Consider the following 25,304-nt stretch of genomic DNA (forward strand, 5'->3'; position numbering starts at 1 on the left):
TAGCATTTATTGACCACCCACTTATGATGGTGCACTATTCTAAGCTCTTTGGAAGTACCGAATACTGAAGTGACATGCTCCCTGTCCACAAGGATATTCCAATCTCTGCATCTAGTAAGCACTTAATAATTAGAGCATGCACTCTTATGGAGACAAACATAAAAATACTTATGGAGCAATCAAAATAAATAACTGACGGTATAATTGAATAAACACATATATACATATATATAAACATGCACGCGTATACAATAAACCTATACACACTCACAATACCTGCTGAGAATGTGTATAAATAGCCAATTAATCAATGGTATTTTTTGAGTGCTTCCAATGGCACATTAACATAAATTATAATGGGGGGCAGTGAATATCATAAGTAAATATGTATATAAGTGGTAGGAGTGGCTAAAGAACTATATTGTGTTGCTGGAAATTAATTAGGATGGCATGCTGAACAAAATGAGGTTCCAGTAAGGCTTTGAATATGAGGATTGCTATGGTCTTTTAGATTTCGAGAGGGAGAGATTTCTAAGCCAGGGCCAAGTGTGAACAAGGGGAAAGGGGTGGGAGAATCAAGAGTGAGTCAGAATTAGAAATTTAGTTTGGGAGAAATGAAGAGAGCAGGAGTAGTGGGAGAAGAGAGCAGACATGTGAGATGGGATTGGTTGGTGGGAAGTTTTAAAGACAGTGGTGAGGAGTGACTTCTTGTTTTGGAAGGACATGGTGGTTTTGAGGAGTAGAAAGATGAGTCTCAACTCTCCTCTGGACTGTAAATTCCATGTATGCAGGAACTGTGTCTACAAACTCTTGCATTTGTGCTCTCCCAAGCTCCTACTATTGTGTTCTGTATACAGTAAGAGCAATCAATAAATGCCCTTTTTCAGTGATATTTAAGTGCTTACTACATGTCCGGCACCGTACTCAGATCTGGGGTAGATACAAGCTAATCAGATTGGATGCAGTCCACATCCCACCTGAGGCTCGTAGTCTTAATCCCCATTTTATAGATGAGGGAACTGAGACACAGAGAAGTTAAGTGGCTTGCCCAAGGTCACACAGCAGACAAGTGACAGAGTGATGACTAAAACCCAGGTCCTCTGACTCCCGCGCCCGAGCTCTTTCCGTTAGGCAACACTGCTACTCATGGATTGGTAGAATAGCTTTTTCCTGCTGCAGCAAAGGTAATGCTGTCACCATCATGGGGTTGAGTCCCTGAGTGAGTACCTCTGCTCAAGAGTCACATTTGATTCCGGGATGGGCCACAGGATATCATGGCCATGAGGTGACCCAAGTGTCTACCAGAATGGTAGCTGTTTGTATGAAAAAGAAGAAGGGGCTGATACAAGAGATGTAATATAGAAGAACTGGTAAGATTTGGCAGTAGATGGGATTTGGCAGTTGGTCAGCTAGGCGTTACAAATGATGCCAAGTTTGCAGGCTCCTGGGACATGGAGGATGGTGATATTATTAATACAGATGGGAAAGTGAGGGAGAGGAATAGCTTTATCAAGGAAGATAAGTAATTTGGATTTATGCATGTTCATTCACATCCTCGCTGACCTGGAACTCTCCCTTTGTATCCAAAAGACCACTATTCTCCCCATTTTCAAAGCCCTACCAAAATCACATCTCCTCCAAGAAGCCTTCCTCGACCCTCCCCACCCTGTTCTTCCTCCCATCTGCACTTGAATCTGTACCTCCTCAGCACTTTGATGCTCACCTCATCCCCAGCTTCACAGCACTTGTGTGCATATCCTTATACTCTGCTGCTTCCCCTCTCTATAATTTATTTTAATGCCTGTTTCCCCAACTAAATTATAAGCTCCTCAAGGGCAGGAATCATGTCTACCACCTCTTATTGTACCATATTCTCCCAAGTGCTTTGTATTGAGCTCTGCACATAGTAAACTGTCAATAAACACTATTGATTGATTAAACACCTAGTGAATTTCAAATTTATCAAAACGCAACATCGTCTCTGGTAATGAAGACAGGAAAATCTTCTGCTGTACAGAGGCTTCTGTTTAGAAGAAAGTTTGGCGGGTAAACAGTGAATAGATACAGGAGAAACACAGTTGAGCAGACTAAAGTTCTCTGTTCCCTTGGCCATTATTAGCGATGACTGTGTATGAATGCTTGTGTTATCCTTCCCAGCCCACGCACACTTTCACAGCCTGCCCTTATTTCCCAGCCTCTGATACAGCCCACACAATCTTTTCTTACAGGTCCTCTTTAAAGCCCACCCTCCCATTTCGTTCTTTGTGTTTCCTCTAGCCTTCCTCTTCTGGGTCCCAAAGTGAACTAGAGAGAGAGAGAGAGACTATGTGTGTATGGTGGGGGGGGCGGCTAGAATCATGGTATGTTGTCATGGAAACCATTGTGTCTTAATTGAAAAAGAGATTCAAGAGCCTAACTTTTCCTGCTACAGTCTCAGGATCAGGTATGGGGACTTAGTGGGCTGTGAGTCAGATGACCTTTGCTAGGGAACAGGTGTGATAATCACCAACAGGAGGAGAGTAAAATGAATAGTGCTTTCCAGGCAACTGGACAGTGAGAGTCTAAAAATCATCACTTGAATGAGAATTTGAAATGGATGCATAATGAACTTTCTTTAGGAAAGCAACATAAATCATGCTGCATAAACATTTAAATCCTACTCCCGCCCTATGATTCCTGTGTGGGACAGGGACAGTGTCTAACCTGATTATCTGATATCTATCCCAGAGTACGAGCCTTGTAGGAAAGCACTTAGCAGCTACCAAAATCATTGTTATTCATTATCATTACTGAAAGCACAATGGAAAATGAACTGGGATGGAAGGAAGCAGGCTGTCCCCTCACATTCTTGTTCTCTCCTGCTGCTATTGGTTGTGGGACATTTGCAACTGTCTTCTCTTCTCGCCATGGTAGGAAAAATGGTGATCAATCAGTTAATTGAGTACTTAATGGGAGTTATGCTAAGCCCATAGGAGAATACATTCAATAGCGTTGGGAGACATGATTCCTTCCCACAGGGAGCCTACATTTTAGTGGGAGACATGGACATTAAACTATGGATGTGTACAGAAGTGTTATGGGAATGGGGGTGGAGTGACTCAGGTGCTTAAAGACAATGTGGAGGGGAGGGAAAATAGAGGTTATGAGGACTTAGACAGGGAAGGCCACTTGGAAGAAATGTGAAGAGTGTGATGCAGTTGGGGATACAGGGTAATTGCAGAATTGGAGTCAAACCAGCAGGAGTGGGGCTTCCTAGCCTGGGCCATTGGAAGAAGGCAGAGGGAAGCGGGCAAGAGGAGCGGTATGGCTTAGTGGATAGAGCATGGGCCTGGGAGTCAGAAGGTCATGTGTTCTAATCCCAGCTCTGCCTCTTGTCTGACCTTGGGCAAGTCATTTCACTTATCTGGGTCTCAGTTACCTCATCTGTAAAATGGGAATTGAGATTGTGAGCCCCATGTGGGACAGGGACTGTGTCCAACCTGATTAGCTTGTATCTACCCCAGCGTTTAAAACAGTGCTTGGCACATAGCACTTAATTACCATTATTATTAACAATAATAATCGGGTTGGAAGGTGGGGAGAGGGGTCCTTTGAGACCCTGGAGAATGGAACTGTGAGGTAGCCTGTAATAATAATAATAATTGTGGCATTTGTTCAGCACTTACTATACACCAAGCACTGTACTAAGTGCTGGGGTAGATACAAGCAAATCGGGTTGGGCACAGTCCCTGTCCATAGGAGGCGAACAGTATTAATCTCCATTTTACAGATGAAGTAACTGATGCACAGAAAAGTGAAGTGACTTATACAAGGTCACACAGCAGACAAGAGGTAGAGCTGGGATTAGAACCCAAGTCCTTCTGACTCCCAGGCCCATGCTCTTTGCACTAGGTCAAGCTGCTTTGGGGCCACTAATTGGACAGCAGCAGAAGCGAGATTAGGGGTCTCCAGAAACTGGGGAAAGAATATGGGTGTAAGACAGTTTGTTGATGGGTTATTAACAGCCATTTCCCACTGTATTTCACTGCCTGCCTTAAGACTGCATCCTCCAAACAGTCCCATAGCTTTATCTGGTTTTGTCCATGTTTCCATTGCCTCCTCTGGAATTTCCCTGGGGTCCTGCCCCCTCACTCTCCAACCCCTCACTCTCCAACTCCTCTACTCGTTGCCACCTCCTCCCCAACCCGGGCAATCAATCAATCAATGGAATTTACTGAGGGCTTACTATATGCAAAGCACTATACTGAGTGCTTGGGAGAGGACAATACAGTAGAGTTGGTAGTTAAGACCCCTGCCCACGAGGAGCTTCCAGACTAGAAGGGGTATTTACAGGCAAGTAGGAAATCATAGCCTGGGTTTCAGCAGTTGCCAGATGGCCATCCCCACGCTCCACCCTTTTGCCTTATCTGTCTCTTCTCCCCATACTGTTTAGCTGTTGAGAAGCAGCAAGGCGAGGCGGATAGAGCATGGGCCTGGGAGTCAGAAGATCATGGATTCTAATCCCGGCTCCGCCACTTGTCTGCAGTGTCACCTTGGGCAAGTCACTTCACTTCTCTGTGCCTCAGTTACCTTACCTGTACAATGAGGATTGAGACTATGAAACCACATGGGTCAGGGCCTGGCTTCAACTTGGTTTGCTTGTACCCATCAGTGGTTAGTTCAGTGCCTGGCACATAGTAAATGCTTAATAAATACTGTCATTATTCCTATTGTTAGCTAATGGACATTTAATCTTTGGACATTCCCTCCACTGTCAAGCACCCTAGCCATCTTTCTCTTACTCTTTACCCCTTGGTCCACCTACTACCTTGTCTGTTCGTATGTTCAGTTACTGCTTCTCTTCACTTCTCTCTGCCATACTTCTGCCCTCCTATACTCTCTACCACTCTGCCCTTTTTCCATTCTCTTGCTCCATCAGCCACCCACTCCAGCCTGATGCCCTTTCCATCCAGGGACCTCGCAGGGCTTGTCTGCCCTTTATCCCAAACATGAATGATAATAATAATAATGGTGTTTGCTAAGTGCTTTCCATGTGCTTAGTGCTGTTCTAAGTGCTGGGGTAGATAGAAGGTTACCAGGTTGAACACAGTCCCAGTGCCACGTGGATCTCAGTGTATTAATCCCCATTTTACAGTTGAGGTAACTGAGGCATAGAGAGTGAAGTGACTTGCCCAAGGTCAGTCAGTAGAAAAGTGGCAGAGCTGGAATGAGAACCCAGGTCCTTCTGGCTCCCAGTCTTATGTTCTATCCAATACCTATCACTACCTGGTGCCTTTGACAACTGGATTCTTTTTTAAAAAAAATATGCTATTTATTTAATCCCTATGTGCCAAGTACTGTACTAAGTGTCGGGTTATGTTCAAGATAATCAGATGGGTTATAGTCCCTGCCCCTCACTGTGCTCACAGTCTAAGTAAGCGAGAGAACAGATATTGAATCCCTATTTTATAGATGAGGAAACAGAGACACCAAGAAGCTAAGTGACTTGCCCAAGGTCGCACAGCAGACAGATGACAGAGTTGGGATTAGCACCATGTACACTGACTGTCAGGCCCGTGCTCTTTTCACTAGATCACACTGCTTCCTTTTATTGCATTTAATTCACTCTTTATGCCCTTGCTTTTTGCATTTCTTTAGTGGATGATTTGTTGCAGCACTGCTTCAAATCCCTCATTTGTTTCTCAATCAGTATCCACAGCTAGTTTCTGTGAATTCCATAAAAATTCAAATTCCATTTTCGAAGAGCTATAAAATGTGCCTGTCTTTATCTTTCGACTGTTGGACTGTATTGAGAGTTTATGTTTGCGAAGCATTGTACTATCATATCTGTACTATCTGTAATTTATTGTCTTTCTTGGTGACAGTCTCCTCTGCTACATTGTAAGATCCTTAAGGCAGAGATTGTATCTACTAATTCTATTGAATTAATCAGTAGTATTTGAATGCTTACTGTATGCAGAGCATTAGCCTAAGTGCTTGGGAGAGTATAATAAAACAGAGTTGGTAGGCATGTTCCCTGTCTACCAGCACTGTTGACCTCTCTAAAACATTTAGTACACTCCTCATTTTACAGTAGTCAATTAAATTACTGTTTGAATGATTGATCACACTGTTTCCTCAGTAGAACTGGCAGACCTCATATGAACTACTCAACCTCTAAACTGTAAGCTTGTCCTCTAGACTATAAGCTCATCGTGGGCAGGGAATGTCTCTACCAACTCTGTTAGAATGTACTCTCACAAGTGCTTAGTACAGTGCTCTGCACACAGTAAAGGATCAATAAGTACAGTTGATTAATGCGTCCAGCAGGTTATTTTTGTTAAGATCCCTACCCTATTGGGTATGAAAGAGAATTTTGAACTTGCTTCTTAAGAGTGCTACAGGCCTAATAACTCTGAAAGGAGTAAAAATTCTAGCCTTACAAAGCGCATTGGGGGTTAGAGCGACAGTGGGGATCTCAACAGTGCTAATGCATCTCACCCTGCAAACTATTTTCCAGTTTTTCGGTATTGTTAGAGAGAATGAGACCCTTCAATCTGTAGGCCATCAGCACCTTGCAGAGCTGACTAACAAATGCTGTCTAAATCAGGCTGGCTCTAGTTTTGCAGTTGTCCCAGGTGGGTCTTTTTGCCTGTAACAAGCTTGCTGCTGAGAGCAGAAGGCTGTGCCAGCTGTTAAGAGGCTAGAGAGCAAGAGACCGTGGGTTGGAGAGTCAGAAGCTTGGCAATTTAGATTTGACCTGAACACTGATTTACTATATAATCTTGTTCAAGCCATTTCAACAATTTTTCCTTCATTTTCTCCCCTTGTAAAAGCGAACCTCCATTTGCAACTGTTTCCTGCCTCTCAGAGACATTGTACAAATAAACAAGACAGTCTGTGTGAAAATATTTTGAACACCTTTGGAGAGAGGCATAAATACAAGGTGCTACTGCAATATTATGCCATTTATAATATTGTTTAAAATACAGTAAAATAACCACAAGCAGAACAATCAAAAGCCACAATGTAGATATCATGCTATGTGTACCTTAGGGTTTCAGAGAAACATTTTTTCACATTTGCAATTTTAAACAATTCTAGTTTTTTACAAATGTATATTAATGCATGATGGTAGTACTCAAAATCTTTTTTTAACTGAAAGCACCAGGAAATTAAATATTATTCTACAGTTGAACAATTAGCACTTATTCCTGAGTAATTATAAGGGTCCACTTGTGTGCATTCACTTACTTATTGTGACTACTGTATCTTTTGATATTATTTTGATAGTTGTTTTCCCTGATAGTATAAGCTCCTGATCAATCATTTATTGGTATTTATTGAGTGCCTAATGCATGCAGAGCACCGTGCTAAGTGCTTGGGAGATTACAACACCGTTGGTAGGGGGCAGGGTATGCGACACTTCTTTGTTATAGTACACAGGTACCCAGCTGGTTTTCATTAAGAATTGCTATTGCTACTACTTTAATTTCTAGGAATATCTTCTAACTAGAATAGAGACCCTTTCAACTCATTGGGAAGAATGGCAGTAGAAACGGGAGGAGAGAGAGAGACAGAGAGGGAAAGGGAGAGAGAAAGCAAGGAAGCAAGAAAGAAAGAGAGAAAAAGACGAGAGAGAGATGAGCCAGGGGAGGTTAGAGTAGGAGAATGAGAAAATAGGAGTGTCATTCAGCTGTGGGAAAGCTGGCTCATCCCCTTCCCTCTTCTCCTGCCGTGCCTGGCAGTGACTTCTAGGCCAAGGGAGGTTCTGCCAGCTTCTCTCCTCACTCCCCACCTCCCCAGGAAACAGCGTGACCTTCCTCTCCAAAGTGCTTCCAGGCCAGCACTAGCCTTAGAGCAGATTCTGTATTAGACCCAAACTCCTTAGGTATGCACAGGAGTTTATGATAACCAACCACTATCCTTGTTGCTTGGATGGCATACATAATCATTCAGTTGTATTTAGTGAGCACTTCCTGAGCAGAGCACTGTACTGAGTGCTTAGAGAGATTGATTATGTGAGCCACAGGCCATATTTAGGAGGGAAAAAATAGATTTCCTCATTGGAATACACCCAATCCCTTCACCTCTGTCAAAGCCCTCTTTAAGTTGGATTTTTCTGATTAATTGTCCACCTTGCCAGTCATGCCTTTCACTCTTTACCTTAGCTCTCATCTTTGATTTATTTAGTCATGTTTTCCTGTATTTTCTAACTCTTTTTCCAGTTGTATATTCTGTTGTGTGGGCTTTTCTTCCCTGTTAGAGGGAAAGTTCCACCAAGGCAGGGCTTGTACCTTTTATTGCCTTTGTGTTTCCCCAAGCACCTAGGTTAGTGCTCTGCACTCAATAAGCCCTCAGTCAATGCTGTTTCCTAACATTTTTTTTCTCTGAAAGACACTTTAATAGCAATCGTGTACTGTACTTCACAGAAGTGACCCTCTGGTACATATACTAGTGAATAGACATGGTTCCTGATCTCAGGAAGCTAATAATAGTTAAGAGAAGAAAAATGTAAAACAGTGTGTACAGAAGATACAGTGTTGTAATTACAAGAACTGGTTAAGGATGTGTGTTGCATGGATTTTGCAGGTATGTTGGTGATTAGGTGAGGTTAATCCTGGAAAGCTTCCTGCAGGAGGAGGGATGAACATTTTGAGTATGCTCTATGTATGAAGAACAGTTTGGAAATAACTGGTAGAACAAAGACAAAATAACTTTAAATTTTATATAGCCCTTTATTCTCAAAACACTTTCTCCTTACTTAGATTTAGGTTCTCACAACCTTCCTGTTTGGAAAATAAAGGCAGGTATCAATAACCCATTTTTCATATGGGAAGACTGAGGCATGGAGTGATTAAATGACCTGCCCAAGGTCACACAGCAGGCAACTGACAGAGGTAGGACTAGAATCCTCTAACAGACTCAGTGTTCTTACCACGGTACCACAATGTTTCTCTGATGCAAGAGAACATGAGTGGAGTTGGTCACAATGAAGACCGCGTGTTAAACCCAAGGGGAAATGGGCATGAAAGCCTGGAAAGTAATCACTGCTAAATGCTAACCATCTTTTTTGTTGTTGTTTTTCTAGGGCTGTAAAGAAGTGAATAACTTTCATAGTGTATTTCCCAATGGGACTAGCCTGGACTTTACTACAGCCCGAAGTTCAATTAATGGAATTTACACTTGCATCGTGAACTATCTGGACGGTGGGCGAACCTTCAGTCTCACCCGAAGTGTAGAAGTGAAGGTGGTAGGTAAGGATGATTTCTCAGGAAAAAAACCCATACCCAACCATAGACAGAGAGGTTTCTGTGGATTTTAGTGATGCTTTCTAAGGGATCTGCCAGTACCTATTTCTGCTTAAGCTTAACTGTTACTGTCATTGTCACTTTTCTTTTGGAATTATTTGTGAAGCATCATATCCAAAGGATAGTTCACTGTGGGCAGGGAATGTGCCTACCAATTCTGTCATATTGTTTATACTGTTCTCTCCCAATCGCTTAATATGGTGCTCTGCACACAGTAAGCCTCAATAAATACGATTGATCGATTGATTAATAAGCAAGGTGGAAATCAGGAGGGAGCCCTGTGTCTATTAAGATTGTTGAACCGTATTTACTTGTCGCCAGCTCCAGGAGACCCATCAGCGCATCCCCAGGAGATGATTAAGGAGTGCAGACTCCCTCTCAATGCTCTGTCACCCTGAGTGTGAAACGGGTGTGCTTTTTACTAAAACACCCTACCTGACTGTTGGTGTCTCTCCCTGAATCTATTTATGGGCTAAGTTTAGGCATGGTTTCCTGGGATCTGTCCTGGCCTGCCTCTCTCTCCGACTTTCTCTAATTTTTCTAGTACATTCAGAGATCCAGGTTTTTCGCCTCTGGAGATATTTCATTGTCTGTGATGCCTTACTGAGCTATTGACTAAAGCATAGGTTATTTCTTTAGATCGAAGCCTTTGCCTACCATTAGGAGGAGTAGTCAGGGAGGAGGGAAAGAGCAGGGGTGAAGTATGTGAATTTTGAATTGACTCTTGGGGGGAACAACCACTGAACCTTGGCCCTATCACTTCTGGGTCATTTTGAGGTGAGTGTGGAGACAAAGGTGTGGGTGAGGCACATGCCGATCCCTGATGGTGTATGTGAGGGCCAGTGCCACTATCACTTCTGGTCTGCAATGAATGACCGTCACTCTCACGCCGCCTGCGAGCAGTTTGGTGTTAAGTGTCTCCAGCAGTGTCCTTCAGGACTCGGTACTATGAAGGAACTGAACGGAATGAGAGAGGCCCTCATTTTCCTGGGCTTCCCAGAGGTGAGTGAGGAGCAAAGGGTGTTCGCCCTGTGTCTGTCCCAGGGCAGGATGCAGTTTCCCACACTCAGGTTGGATTGTCCTGTTCAGGATTATCCAAATTAGAGATAGGAAAGCTGAACAAAGGCATGTGGGAATGCCCCACAAAAGCAATCGTTACTTCTTCTTCTGGTTTCACAACCCACTTCTCCAAGCAAATCTGTCAGTTTTGCTCCTGGTTCTCATTCTTTCTGTTCCTTCTATCACCTCCTACTCCATTCTGCAGTTTGCCTTTGGAACATTTTTCTTCTTGTTAGGTAGGATCTCCTGTAGTAGAGTAGATTGAGTCACTGGACATTTCTCTCTTGCACAATTGAGAGTTAACTAGAGCACAATGCAGTCAAGAGAAAAGTGGTTCTCCCTACCTGACAGATGTAGAAAATGAGTCACAAAGATGTAAAGTGATTTTCCCAGAGTCCTCAGGTGGGGAACAGGCTAGTACTGGATCCTTGGTTCTAGAGTCTTTCTACAGCTAAATTTAACTTTATAACATTTTCCAAAGGATTGAGAGAAGGAGGGTGTTGATGTTGTTGTTGTTGTTGTTGTTAGATTTTAATCATATTCACTGAGCACTTACTATGTGCCAGGCACTGTACTAAGTGCTGGGGAAGATACAAGATGATCAGGTTGGACACTGGGTGTTATGTGGGGGGTTGAAAGCGAATAAGAAATCTGCACTTGTTAGAAACTGTTCCTCAGAGAAGCACTGATTTAACTGACCGGTAAAGCGTGATTTAACATCTCATAAAATATTTGATTTCTCTGCTGCAGGGCATCCTGATAAAGCACTGCCTCCACAAATGCTCTCTCCTATGGACCAAGTAGTTTATGAAAAGGAACCAGGTAACCACAACCCTGACTGGGTATTTTTGGTACCAGAGAGAAAGTGTTTATGTGATTCTAAAGACTATATCGTGGCCAGTGTATACCCTACATAGAGGACTTACTGGATCCAGCTTGTCTTTCCAGTCTTTTTCACTGTCTACCCCATTGCCTTGCAAGTGACGGACAGTGAGCTTGTTGTGGGCAGAGAATATGTCTGCTAATTCTGTTGTATTGTACTTTCCTCAGCACTTAGTACAGTGCTCTGCACATAGTAAGTGTGCAATAAATGCTATAGATTTATTGATCGTAAGACCCTTTAGTGCAAGGATCATGTCTATCTGTTCTGTTGTTCTCTCTGAAGTGTTTAGTACACACACTTCATGCTCAATAAATCCCATTGATTGACTGATTGACTGAAAGCGTGTGCAGGAAAGATGGGCCCAGTGGTGGATTAGACACCTGCTAAACGTTTTGCATTCAATATAGCTGTGGACTTTGGTAAATGTAAATTTGAGTCCATCATAGTATTTATCGAGCACACTGGGGAGGTTTCAGAGGAGGAACACTCTTCTTGTCTTTCAGGAGTTTAATGGAGATGAGGGGGCAAAGATAAATAGAAATAATGATTCATTCCAAGACAAAGAGATTCCCAAAACCTCTATAAATCAAACAGAATAGAAGTACAAATAGTAACAGTCAATTAAAATAACAAAATGAAGTAGAATTCATAACTAGTGTATATTAAAATGAAAAAAACCCCAAAAGGATAGATTTTACAAGATTTCTGAGGTTCAGCATTCTGAGACTCTCAGACTGGTATAATCAGGGAAAGCCTGCCAGACCTGGTATCGAAACTCTTTCAATCAATCATCAATCATTGTCATTTGTTGAGTGGTTACTGTGTGCAGAACTCTGTACTAAATGCTTAGGAGAGTTCAAAATGAGTTGGTAGATAATGATTCTTCCCACTGATATTAGCAAGAATTTGACTCCATATGGGGCAGTTTAGCCCTGTGATTCAGAAATTGGGAGGGGAATGTATCGTTTCTCCTCCTGGGCATCATCCTGTGCCCAGTTCCACCTATGATCGCTCATGCAGCCCAGTTTTAATTTTGAATCCTTGAGACATGGTCTGAGCGGCCTCTACTGCCCATGTAATTACATGGCAATCTAAAACTAGTGTTCAAGTCAGAAGAGCACTGTGGATCATGCCTCTGTACAGGGATTGGGGCAGGTTCAGCGCACTGTTTACTGGGCAAAATGACCCATTCATCTGGGAAAATGATACTCATCCTTCAAGGTCTAGGAGAATAGCTCAGGCTAGGGCGAAGGTGGGTTTGCTGAAAAGGCAAACACCCTGTCCCATTCTGTTTTCCTTATGTTCAAAATGACAAATTGTCACCCTATAACAATTACTGAATGTTTGCATTGGGCAGAGCACTGTACTACGCACTTGGGAGAGTAAAATAGAGTTAGTAAACATGATCCCTACCCCCAAGGAGCTTACAATCTTACAGTCCCTACCCCGAGGAAACTACCTGAGGAGATAGTGAGCTGAGGTGTCATGGGAGAGAAGAGTGGATAACTGTTTTGGAGAGAGCTTATTGGATATCTTTAAACCAGTTGTCAGGCATTTCTACTTGATGTGGGAAGGCGCAACCTTTGGAAGTTTTTGAGGAGTGGGAAGACACATGCAGAATGTTGTCTTAGAAAAATGATCCAGGCAGCCAAGTCAAGCATGAACTGGAGAGGAGAGGGATTGGAGGCAGGAAGACCAGTGAGGAGGTTGATGCAGTAAGAGTAACTTTAAATTTGATTTATTAAAATCTGCTTTGGTCACTAGAAATACCCTGCCTAACTAACTTATCAGTGTGTGCATACCACTGTTCTAGTTTTTAGGGTAATTGCATGGAGAAGGAGGACTGGGAAAATCTCTCCACTGGTGGTCTTTTGGAGAGCTAAGCCTGAAAACAGAAACAACAATGTAGGGATAAATAGCAGCCCCATTCTTAGACTTTCTACTTGTGCTCCTAAATGGCTATGTGCAATGCATTTATTTTTAGAGAGATTTAGTGGATCTTGATATGTGTGGTATCAGTCTGGCGGGTTCATCTATTTAGTACCAATGTAGGAGTGGACCAAAATGGACTAGGAATTCTTTGTAACGCTCATGTTCCTAGGCTCCCCACACATTCTGTTCAGTGAAAAGCTAAGTCCAGATGGCTTATACAAACCTTAAAAACTGATGATTGGTTAACCTAACTTTGCTCACCTCCCTTAGGAGAGGAACTTCTCCTTCCCTGTGAAGTCATTTTTACTTTTCTGAAGGACTCTCCCAAAGAGATTTGGTGGACTATTGATGGGAAGAAAACTGATGACATCCCTGACATAACAGTGAACCAAAGGTAATGTGTCAGTAAGGGAAGAAGACTCTGACTTGGTATCTGAATCTATCTCTATTGTGGAATGCACACTGTGGAAATGCTTCAGAGTTGGCTGGAGCTTTCAGTATGGTCCCTTGTGACACTAAGTATACTCTCAAGTGGACAGAGTCCAGCCTCTGGCTCAGCACCATTGCCCCAGACCCAACTGGGATTCCCCTGGGGACAGAGAGAACAGGTTAAGTGAGGCAGAAACCCAGCCTAAGATGGAGTGGTGAGCAGAGTCAATCATGGGCAGTGGGGAACTGGCAGCAGAGCTACTCTGGGCCTGAGAGGATCAAGTTTGCTAAACCAGTGTAGAACTCCTCCTACTCCCATCCGTCCTCCAACCCCAGATGGTTTGACTGGAAAATTTGGAGTAAAACCAAGAGACCTTCATAGAATTGTGGATGCCTCTGAGCTTTGGGACTTTGGTATTTTTTTTAATTTATTTCATTCCAACAAGGACAAAACTGAGTGAAAATTAGTGCGTAAAAATTGAGCTGTATTTTGGCTGATATTAAGTGAGTTTTAGTATTTGATAGTCAGTATAAAGACAAATTAAAAACACCTCTTATTCCCCCCTTCCACCTGCCATCCCAGGTTCTGGTCTGCTGACATAATAGGGGATTCCTGGGTCCTCTTTGTGAGTAGAACAAGAACCCAAGAATCCTCCTTGAACCCTATGCGTTTCACAAATGAGACTCAATAGGTTTTTTGTTTTTTTTTTTTTTTTTAATGATATCTGTTAAGTGCTGACTATGTGCCAGGCACTGCACCAAGCTCTAGGGTAGATATAAGCTAATCTGGTTGGACACAGTCCAACCCACATGGGGTTTACAGTCTTAATTTCCATTTTACAGATGAACTAACTGAGTCACAGAGAAGTTAGGTGATTTTCCAAGGTCACCCAGCAATCAAGTGGCGGAGCTGGAATTAGAACCCAGATCCTTCTGACTCCCAGGCCCATACTCTATCCTCTGTGTCTTGTGCTTTGCTTCCCCTTTCAATTATGCAGAATGTCTGAAGTTGATTCAGACTTGAATGTTCTGGATACCAAAGAAATTATCACCTGTTGTATTCAATTTTCTTAATGCATTTTTTCATGTTCAATAAAAATTTGGGTGATTATTGGAAAAGTAACCCTAACTTTTATAAAATCTGAGATTTTGCCTGAAAATGAATGACCCTTTTATTAATTTCAACTGGGATCTTTAGGTTGGATCCAGGTCCATTATATTGTTTAATGTCAGAGATAGATCTACAGAAATAACCCCTAACAGAAGTAAACTACGGGAAAACTTCCAGAAGTTATATTTTAAGCAAGTCATGAAGATTAGTGTCCCCAGACCTTGTGAAATTTAGGATCATTTGAAGTTGATGATTCTACTCTGAGATTTCTTACTTGTGGTTAAAGGTGACAGTAATTCTTTGATTATTTTTTCCTAGCATTATCACCTCTCAAATTGAAGATATAACAATAAAAAAGACACTGAACATCAAAAAAGTGTCCTCTGATGATTTGAAGCGCAACTATACCTGTCATGCAAGAAATGCAAAGGGGAAAGTGGAAAAGCAGGCCAAAGTGAAACAGAAAGGTAAATGAAATTATGAAACTGTGAGGTGTCAACTTCAACATCAGTATCCTGTGATAAAAAATAATTAAGCTTTGGATTTAATCTACCATATTTCTCTGAATCCAAAATCTCCTCCATTCACTTGTTTATGTGTTTGTTATTTTCCTTTTCCTCTTTACAGAGCCCCTGTTAGTTATCCCAGTTGGAAAGAGAGGGAAAGAAATAGAGTATCAGAGACACAACCAGAATGGGTGGAGGGGAAAGAAGAAGGGGGAGAGAGAAGAAGAAAAAGTAAGAAAAAGAGGATTGGGCCTGATTATTATTCCTGGGTATAATTGGTATTTCCCAAATCACATTAATCTGTCTCATAGCCCCTTATAACATTAACCTACATTATGATTACACCTAGAGAAAAATACTTCCAGGTGCTTCTTAAATGATTATTTTTCTTCTGTACCATTGAAATGCAAATTCAGAAACAATCTGTTGACCCTTTAGAAATAAACACCCACCCACACATTTTCCCTCTCTCCCCCACACCATAGCATAACTAAAGATCGAAGATGATTCCCTCCTTATCCAAGGTAAGAAGAGAATACTGCAGAGGAAGTAGCAACATTTCAATGTTCTTAACATGACTTCCACTATAGAGGATTAAAGCCCAACAAAGAATAGAGAGCTCATCAGCATGTAATGGTGTGGCCTTCATTCCAACAATCTGTTCCATAAAGAATGATAAATCTGGTTCTGTGTTTGCAAAGATCTCCAAGAAGGGAGGAAGTTGAACTGCTCAGATAAATGCTCAGCATCTGCAGGGTCTTTTCAACAAATGGAACACCAAAAAAAGTCATACAGTTGAAGAGACCCCCGCATCATCCTTCTCCTCTAAAGAAAGATTGGAAAACTGACTGTTGGAATTGCCATGACCTACTATCAAGATCCAAGTCAGACCAGTTAGTTTAAAAAAAAAACAACAGAATTAAACTTTGACTTTAACTGCAATGCGAAAAACTAGATCTTTTTCTGTAGGGGAGATAAGAGAAGTTCAAGTTCTAACATCAAGCCCTTTGCATTTACTCCAAGGAAACAACATTTCCATAGTTCTCGTAGAGTCAGAAATGTGGAACACATCAATTGTATTGGACTTTGCCAGGTTTTGTGCAGATACCCTCGCCCTGAAAAGTTTACCAAGGTCCTCATCAGTAAGGTGGATGGTCAAATATGAGTTGAAGTTGCCTTTTCTTTCTCCCATCAGCATTCACTGAAGTTTAGCCTACGATAATCAGGAATTGGATGGCTATTCTAAGGCAGAAGCCTCAGGAAATGAATGCTCCTTAGAGGCAGAAACATGCACTGTGAAGCTCATAGGATGATAGTCTAGGTGAAGCAGAGCAGACTCCTATGGTATTATTGTTATCATTATGGTATGTTAATCACATTTTATCTTTTCACCTACACCTGCACTCATGAAAAAATTTCACTCTAGTTATGTCATCTCTGAGTATGAATTCAGATCTATCTCTTCTTTTTACTGTCCTGACTTTTTTCTTTAGCTGTCAGTGGTGGGAGTGACTCTGAGGTGGATTGGGAAGAATGCAAACTTTGCAGATTGCTTAATGTAGAAAGCAGATGCCCATGATGGTGAAACTAATATTCTCAGTTCTCCTAGAATGTGGAGGTTGTATTGTTGCCAAACCTTGCGTTAAGTGAAAACTGGCATGGTAGCACTCCCTAGATCCAAACTCTTGGGGGGGGGGGGCGTTGTACGTGTACACATACATGCATAAATCATTCTTCTCATACTGAGTCTTGCTGTCTCTAAACATGTTTGGGTTGTTGGATGAACTTTCCCTGATTCTTCATCACTACTCTAGTGAAAATAAAGTATGCATTATAGCAGAATTGGGGGTACACATGTTTTCATTATATGTGTTGGTTAGAACACTGTTAGGGAGAGCAAACATCTCCCTGAATTGAATGAAAGGTCTGTTCTCCCTGTTTCTTAGACTATGAGAATCATGTGGGGAAGGAACTGTATCTAACTCAGAGACTGTAAGCCCGTCAGTGGGCAGGGACTGTCTCTACCTGTTGCCAATTTGTACATTCCAAGCGCTTAGTACAGTGCTCTGCACATAGTAAGTGCTCAATAAATACTATTGAATGAATGAATGAACACATAGTAAGCACTTAACAAATACCTAAGTTGTTGTTATTATTATCATTCTATTATTATTATTATGAGATGTAATGTCAGAAGAAATGACTGTGCCCATGTGCATTGGCACTAGTCAAAAATCTATCTTCTGTAGAGTGAGTTTTATTGTGGAGTTTATCTGAAGCATAAAGCCTGAATTGTAGGAGACTTGAGTGTTCAATTCCCATGAGGCTGTGGGAGAGCCTCTATTTCTCATGATGTTTCTGCCCAGATTCTGCATTACCGTGTTCATGGCCTCAGCACTGCAGAGTTCAAGTTTTGTCTCCTGGGAGGTAGATTTGGGCACTGCGGTAATGGTCTGAAAAGCAGTGACAATTTTTCCTCAGCCTCGAGCATGATTTTAACATGAGGCTTTGGCTTTGGTGCTAAGAAAAGTCCCCAACTTCTCACCTAGGCTTCATAGCAATATGGAAGAAATGATGTCTGTAAAGGGTATCCACAGATGGCATTGCTGATTCAAATATACCATATGCTAACAGAGTTACATTCCTGGCAAACGTGGCTATAGCATGAATGGCTTTATTGTGAGGTGCTTTCCCATAGGTTTACATGTTATAAATTAGGAGCTTGCTCCAGAACCTCTGGAAAAATAATGAGATTCCTCCAAATACTTTAATATTTTTAGACTAATGTGGTCCGTTCTACATTGCCATTTTTAGCTATGAATGGCCATATTACATTGGGTTCAGGTTTAGCTTTGTTCTGCTTTTATAAACTTTTTATAGTTTATTTCCAAATGTCCCACTTCAGCTCATTGAAGAAGGGTGTATTTTACATTTAGTAGGGTTCATTTCTATGACCTTAGGAGAAAATCTCAATGTACATTTGAAATACATGACCATGCCCTTTTGAGACTAGTTTTAGTGATTAAAATTTCATGCAAGTAGTGTGTGTTCCTTGTTTTCTCAAATGTCAGATAAGAGTCTTTCTTCCCATAACTTAGTCCTAACCACCACCGTCACCACCAAACTGTATTTCTCAAATTTCATTGACTCACTTACTTGCAATCTACAGAAATTCTGCAGCATCTTCAACTCCCTCTGACCCTTTCCCTCTTCGTCCATCCTTCTTCATAGCTGATGATCTTGCAAGTTTCCTCAGATTGACCTTTCGATGTGAGCTCCTTCAAGACCCATTTCTTCATTCATCAGCTGCACCTACCAGACCAGTGACTCCCTTTTCCTTTCTCCAGTCTCTGATCATGAGCCATCCCTTCTTCAAATATCAAGCCTTCCTCTTGCCTACGCAATACCCTCAGCTCTGCCCATCCTCCCATCTTTGATCCTACAGTCATCTTTCTCATAGTAGTAAGTGTACTCATTGAACTACTTCAACAGAAGCACAAAAACTGTTCTCTGCCCACGGTGAGTTTACATTCTCAGCACATCACATTCCCTAGAACATCACTCTCAGACCCCAAACGCTCTTCCCCATATTCATCAATCACTGCTATTTATTGAGTGCTTCCCGATATCCATCGGGGGAAGCAGCGTGGCTCAGTGGAAAGAGCGCGGGCTTGGGAGTCAGAGGTCATGGGTTTGAATCCTGGCTCTGCCACTTGTCAGCTGTGTGACTGTGGGCAAGTCACTTCACTTCACTGTGCCTCAGTTCCCTCATCCGTAAAATGGGGATTAAGACTGTGAACCTCACGTGGGACAACCTGATTACCTTGTATCTCCCCTAACGCTTAGAACAGTGCTCTGCACATAGTAAGTGCTTAAGAATACCAACATTATTATTATTATCCATCAATTAGTGATATTTATTGAATGATTACTGTGCAGAGCACTACACAAAGCAGTTGAGTACAATGTAACAGAGTTGCTAGACATATTCCCTGCCCACAACAAGGTCCAGCCTAGAGAATCATCTCATGTCCCTCTTCCGATTCATTTTCAGTGGACATACTGTCCATTTCCACTGCCTTCTCTTTTGGGCTCTCTGCAAGCCCCCCTGTCCCACTTCTGATTCACCACTTATCTTTCCTCTCCACTTGTCTGCCTGCTGCTGACCTTCTTTTGCCCTATGATTACTCCAAGCTAATCAGTGCACCATCCACATTCAACTCACCCACTACTAGGTTATTGCTCATGCTGTCTTGGAAACCTTTTTACCCACCTATCCCGACATGAAGCCTTCCACAAATATGATTGTGTATTCCAATCACTTGAACTATCTACAAGCCTTTTCCATATGTGTTTACTTCTCTAAATGATTTATAAATGTTTCTACTGATTGTACATGGTGTCTTTATATTCTATATTTCCATCACTTAGTATTTGTGTACCTTTCTGCATGCAACGTGCACAATCTGAAAATACAAGTGCTGGGGCCTCTCTCTCCCAGATCCAACTTTTTAAATAGCAATTGATATCCTCTGATCTATTAAAGGTGGTGTTATTCATTCAATCAAATTTATTAAGTGCTTACTGTGCAGAGCACTGTGTTAAGCACCTATATGGTGTCAATCACAAAATGTGATTCCTGGAACGAACTCTATTCATGGAAATGATTGGTGTGGAAGAAAGAGCACTAAGATAATAGATGACCAATCAATCATATTTATTGAACATTTACTATGTGCAGAGCACTGTACTAAGCTCTTGAGAGAGCACAGTACAACATAATTAGCAGACACATTCCCTGCCCACAATGACAGCCTAGAAGGGGAGGCACATTAATATGAATAAATAATTTGTAATATATAATTTAAAGACATGTACGTAAGTGCTCTAGGGTTGGGGGTGGGGAGAATATCAAAGGTCCAGAGGTCACAGATCAAAGTGCAAGTGATGAACTGATCATTAGGAAAAACACTCGTTGAAAAGCCTGCCTCTGGGTTATAGCCAGTGACCATCCTTCCAGTGTTACAACACTACCATCCACGGAGAGCCAGAAATGAAGATAACAGAGGGGATTACCCTTGTGTTCTGATTACAAAATGCAAATTCAGAAATGCTGAGCATGCAGCAGTTTTTGTGCCAGCTATCTGAGACGAATTTTAGTAAAATTTCCTAGACTTTGCTAGCATTTGTGCTTACCTTCTGGTATGGAATTTTAATATCTCAGAGCATTGCACTTCACAAAGAAAATGTAAACTACCTGATGCTTATTCCACAGTAAGCCTTTGCTAGGCCAGGCATGAAATGAAAATTATGTGACCAAAATGACCAAAAAGTTGTGTTCTGCCCATTTAATAGTGAAGGGGTGGGAGCGTGGCCTAGTGGAAAGAGCACAGTGCTGCAGGAATTCGGGGTTTGAGTCCTACCCTTGACCCTGACCTACTATCGGGTAACCTTGGGCAAGTCATCTGACCTCTCTGGGTCTAACTTTTTTCATTTCTGGAATGGGAATTAAGTACTGCCCTCCTCTTAAATACTGCATCTGTCCAACCTATCTTTCTCTGACCCAGCCCTTAGCACAGTGCTCATTATATAGTGTTTAACAAATACACTGAAAAGAATAAATAACCTTGTATTTACCCACCAGGTAGCACATAGTGCTTAATAATTGCTATTTACAGTTTTATGCTGATTACTAACTCTGTTGCCTAATAATCCAAAGACTAGTCCCTTAGTACTATAGAAAGACTTTTTTCATTGATTTTTCCAAACCAGTGCTTGAAAAGTATCTCTGTGGGGCATTTAAACTGGTTAGGATCCTGGGCATTGTATTTTGGGGACCAGTCTTATGCAAATCCCAAGAGGGAGCACTTTTTAGCTTCTCATTTAATTTCCCTGTTCCTTCAATTAATAACAACCATGTGTTTTCTCAATGCACTGGCCTCTCTTTACAGATTCCATTTCATTAGGTAGCTGGATTTGTTCCAGGTGGTGGGGTTTTTTTTAGGTGTTTTTGTGATCAATCAATGGTATTTATTGAGTTCTTACTGTATGCAGAGCACTGTAATAAGCACTTGGGAGAGTACAGTTCAACAGATTTCCGAGGCATGTTCCCTGCCCACAATAAACTTACAGTCTAGAGGGGGAGACAGACATTAATATAAATAAATAATTTAAAAAGTATGATTTATAGGTATGTACAGAAGTGCTGTAGGACTGAGGGTGGGGCAAATACCCGAAAGTCAGAGATACAAGTGCCTAGATGGTGCAAAAGGGAGAGAGAGCCAGGTAGAAGAGGGTTTAATCAGGGGAAGGCCTCTTGGAGGAAATGTGACCTCAATAGGCCTTTGAAGATGGGGAGAATTGTGGTCTGGGGTATTTGGAGGGGGAGGGAGTTCCAGTCCAGAGGGAGGATGTGGGAAAGAGTTCAGTGGTGACATAGATGAGATCGGGGCAGTGTCACTAGAGGAGTGAAGTGTGTGGGTTAGACTCTAGTAAGAAATCAGTGAGGTAAGATAGGAGGGGGCAAGCTGATTGAGTGTTTAAAGCCAATGGTCAGGAATTTTTGTTTGTTTCAAAGATGGGTGTTTTTAGACGTTCTTGAGGCGTGGGGAGACATGGACTGAACGTTTTCTTAGAAAAAGGATATGGGCACCAGAATGAAGTATATTTTGGAATGGGGAGAGACAGGAGACAGGGAAGTCAGTAGTGAGAAGGCCGATTCAGTAATCAAAGCCGGATAAAATAAGGGTTGGGATCAGAATAGTAGCAGTTTGGATGGAGAGGCAATGCTATGAAGGTAAATCTGACGGGATTTGGTGAAAGATGGAATGTGTATGTTGAATGAGAGAGATGATTCAAGGACACCACCAAGATTATGGGCTTGAGATAAGAGATGATAAGAGATATGAGATAAGGATAATCTCTTTGTCTACAGTGGTGGGAAAGATGATGAAGACTAGACTTTGGCGAGAAGAGAAGCAGTTTTGTTTGGGATATTTTAAGTTGAGATGTCGGCCGGACGTCCAGGTAGAGGTGTCCCATGATGTGATGACTGGTGATAGTGTTTCGTGTATAGTACTTATCCTGCCCCTCTATCTCTTCCCTCAGTTCTAGTGCCAAGATACACGGTGGAACTGGCCTGTGGGTTTGGAGCCACGGTCTTCCTTGTGGTGATTCTGATTGTCGTCTACCATGTCTACTGGCTGGAGATGGTGCTGTTTTATCGGGCTCACTTTGGGACAGATGAAACAATTTTGGGTGAGAAGCAAGTTTTTCATAAAGTGTTTCAATGCCGCTTTTCAGGAAAAGGCATTCCTTAGAGCCTCCAAAATAAATGAATGGATTTCTGCTCCATTCTATCTCATTTTGGAGTCTTCTGAACCTCAATCCCTTCATTTGAGCGAGAAAGGGACAGTATTTGTAACGTCTTCATAAAGAAAAGCTAATAACCCAATAGGAGGAGAATGGAGCACAGTGAAATTTTTATTCAACAGCAAAATGAATGAAGAATGTTGTTTTACAATTTCCCTAAGTGCCAGAGTTAGAAAAAAATCATTGCCTTTATTCATGTGATGCTATACTAGGAATTATGCAGATTTTACTCTGCAGGTATACCTTGAGTTGGAGTGGCCTGCAATCTAAAAGATAGTCAGAGCCCTTGGAAACCATCTGAGTTTATGGTTAACTAAGCAGATGAGGGAAATTTCAATGTGTGGCTGTTTATCAATCAGGTGTATTTGAGAGCTTACTGTATTTATTTATTAAAGTCTTTATCCCTATTCAGAGTACTGTACTAAGTACTTGGAAAAGTACAATACAACAGAGTCCGTAGACGTAATCCCTGCCCACAATAATATTGTTGCTATTTGTTAAGTGCTAACTATGTGCAGAGCACTGCTCTAAGCGCTGGGGTAGATACAGGGTAAGCAGGTTGTCCCACGTGAGGCTCACAGTCTTAATCCCCATTTTACAGATGAGGTAACTGAGGCACAGAGAAGTTAAGTGACTTTCCCACATTCACACAGCTGACAAGTGGCAGAGCCAGGATTCGAACGCACGACCTCTGATTCCCAAGCCCAGGCTCTTTCCACTGAGCCACACTGCTTCTCTACAAGGAGAAAGCTGTGTGGCCTAGTGGAAAGAGTTTGGGCCTGGAAGTCAAAGAACTTGGGTTCTAATCTTGGATCTGTCAGTTGCTTGCTGGGTGACCTTGGATAAGTCACTTCGCTTCTTGGTGCCTCAGTTTCCTCATCTGTAAAATGAGGATTCAATTCCTAAGTAGGAGGAAGGTCTAATCTCCTTCCTACTTAGACTGTGAGCCTCATATAGTACAGGACCTGTATTTGACTGCTTTAACTCATTTCTATTGCAAGACTCGGTGCATGACACAGAGAAAACCTTTAGCAAATACCATAACAATAATGTTATTAAAGTAGTTTACAGTCTAGAGGACATTACTCCTTTCCTCACAATACTGGGCTTCATGGAAAAGTGATAGTAACCTTAGTAGATATTTCTTAAATCATGCATCCAGTTCTCGTACACCGTGGGAGTTGCCTTCTTTTTAAAAAAACTTTGTGTTGTTTTTTTTGTTTGCTTATGGTATCCGTTAAATACCTATGTGCCAGGCACTGTATTAATCAGGTTGGACACAGTCCCTGTCCCACATGGGGCTCAAAGTCTTAATCCCTATTTTACAGATGAGATAACCGAGGCAGAGGGAAGTGAAGTGACTGTCCACGGTCACACAGCAGACAAGTGGAAGAGCCAGGGTCAGAACCTAGGTCGACCTCTGTTCTTTCCACTAGACCTTGCTGCTCTTCCTGTCTTGTAGTTCTTAAGATGCCCAACACTACATACATGCATACAAACTGTTTCTTCCACACACCACTGTGTTGTCTCCAAGATGACGTATGACATTGGAAGGATGTTCCCCAACTCCCTAATTATCCTGCATTGCCATCTATCCTTTTGTCAAATTTGGTGCTGACAGAGAAAAGTAATTCCCCTGTTCATCTCCTGAGTTGAAGTGAAACCGGGCGTAGGGGCAGATCCAAGCATTTCTGTGAGCTGCCCGATCACTTACAAATGTTAAAAAAGAAAATGCCTGATGATTAAGTTTGTCCTCTGTAACCACTGAACTCTTTTTGCTAGATGGCAAGGAGTATGACATTTATGTATCCTATGCAAGAAATGCTGAGGAAGAAGAATTTGTATTACTGACCCTTCGTGGAGTCCTAGAGAATGAATTTGGTTACAAGCTGTGCATTTTTGACCGGGACAGCCTGCCAGGTGGAAGTAAGTATTTTAGATGACTTCAACTGTAATGGAATCAAGGAAAACAAAGGCTATTATTGACCTTTGATTCTCTTTTAGTGGTTAACATCTCCACATTTGGATCCTTCAGTTCCTTGTTACATCCCACACCTCAGCCTAAAATGATTGATACAGAATGTCACAGAAGATTTTTCACTCATTTTAGAATTAAGATCAAATATTTCTTTCCATAGCTCAGAAATGATAAAGTAAAGCCCCTCTGCATCAACAGATGGTTTAAAAGCACTCCCAGGAGTCATGGAGCAAGGATGTTGTTTTGTTTTCAGAAACCCCTCACTAATTAACATCTGTCCTGCCCCCAGAAGGTGAGGATAGGCAGGCCAGGAGGAAATGCTTTTGGGAGAAGTAGCTGGAGGAGAAGCTAGCAAAACTGCCTTCCTCCAAATGAGTTTTCTCTGTACCCCTCCTATACTCTCCCCTCCCCCGACCTGCTGACTCGCTTCTTCTCTTGCTACTTTAATCACCCCCTTCACCACGGCTTCTGTCGCTACCCCATGTCCATTTGAAAAATCCCTTATAAAATAAAAAAGGCTCCTGAAAGGTACTAGAATCTTACCAGTGAATTGCTCCACTTGACATATAGCCTTCAAGGCTGCTTGGCCCTAGCACAGGGCAATTACTCTAAGCTTGGCAAAATTTCAAGAGAATACTTTTGCTGAGTAAATATAAGCAAAGAGTCCTTATGATGAAAAGCTGGCTCCCAGCTATAAAAATCATTCACCAATGCCAACTTGGACCCTTCCTGCCTAATTTTCCCT

The 25,304-nt window shown here is 41.9% G+C and overlaps 1 protein-coding gene across 2 annotated transcripts in view; it reads left to right on the forward strand.

Annotated features, from left to right (window-relative positions):
- LOC100081686 (interleukin 1 receptor accessory protein) overlaps nt 1-25,304 on the forward strand; it is a 90,745-nt gene that overhangs the window by 42,416 nt on the left and 23,025 nt on the right. For both annotated transcript variants that reach the window (XM_029069236.1, XM_029069237.1), the window contains exons 4-9: nt 9,071-9,236; nt 11,100-11,171; nt 13,435-13,558; nt 15,023-15,171; nt 22,318-22,467; nt 24,364-24,507. In XM_029069236.1, the coding sequence (XP_028925069.1) occupies nt 9,071-9,236; nt 11,100-11,171; nt 13,435-13,558; nt 15,023-15,171; nt 22,318-22,467; nt 24,364-24,507 (805 nt within the window). The remainder of the gene's footprint in view (nt 1-9,070; nt 9,237-11,099; nt 11,172-13,434; nt 13,559-15,022; nt 15,172-22,317; nt 22,468-24,363; nt 24,508-25,304) is intronic.

This window comes from Ornithorhynchus anatinus, chromosome 7 (assembly GCF_004115215.2).
Source record: "Ornithorhynchus anatinus isolate Pmale09 chromosome 7, mOrnAna1.pri.v4, whole genome shotgun sequence".
In the NCBI taxonomy this organism is placed as follows: domain Eukaryota; kingdom Metazoa; phylum Chordata; class Mammalia; order Monotremata; family Ornithorhynchidae; genus Ornithorhynchus; species Ornithorhynchus anatinus.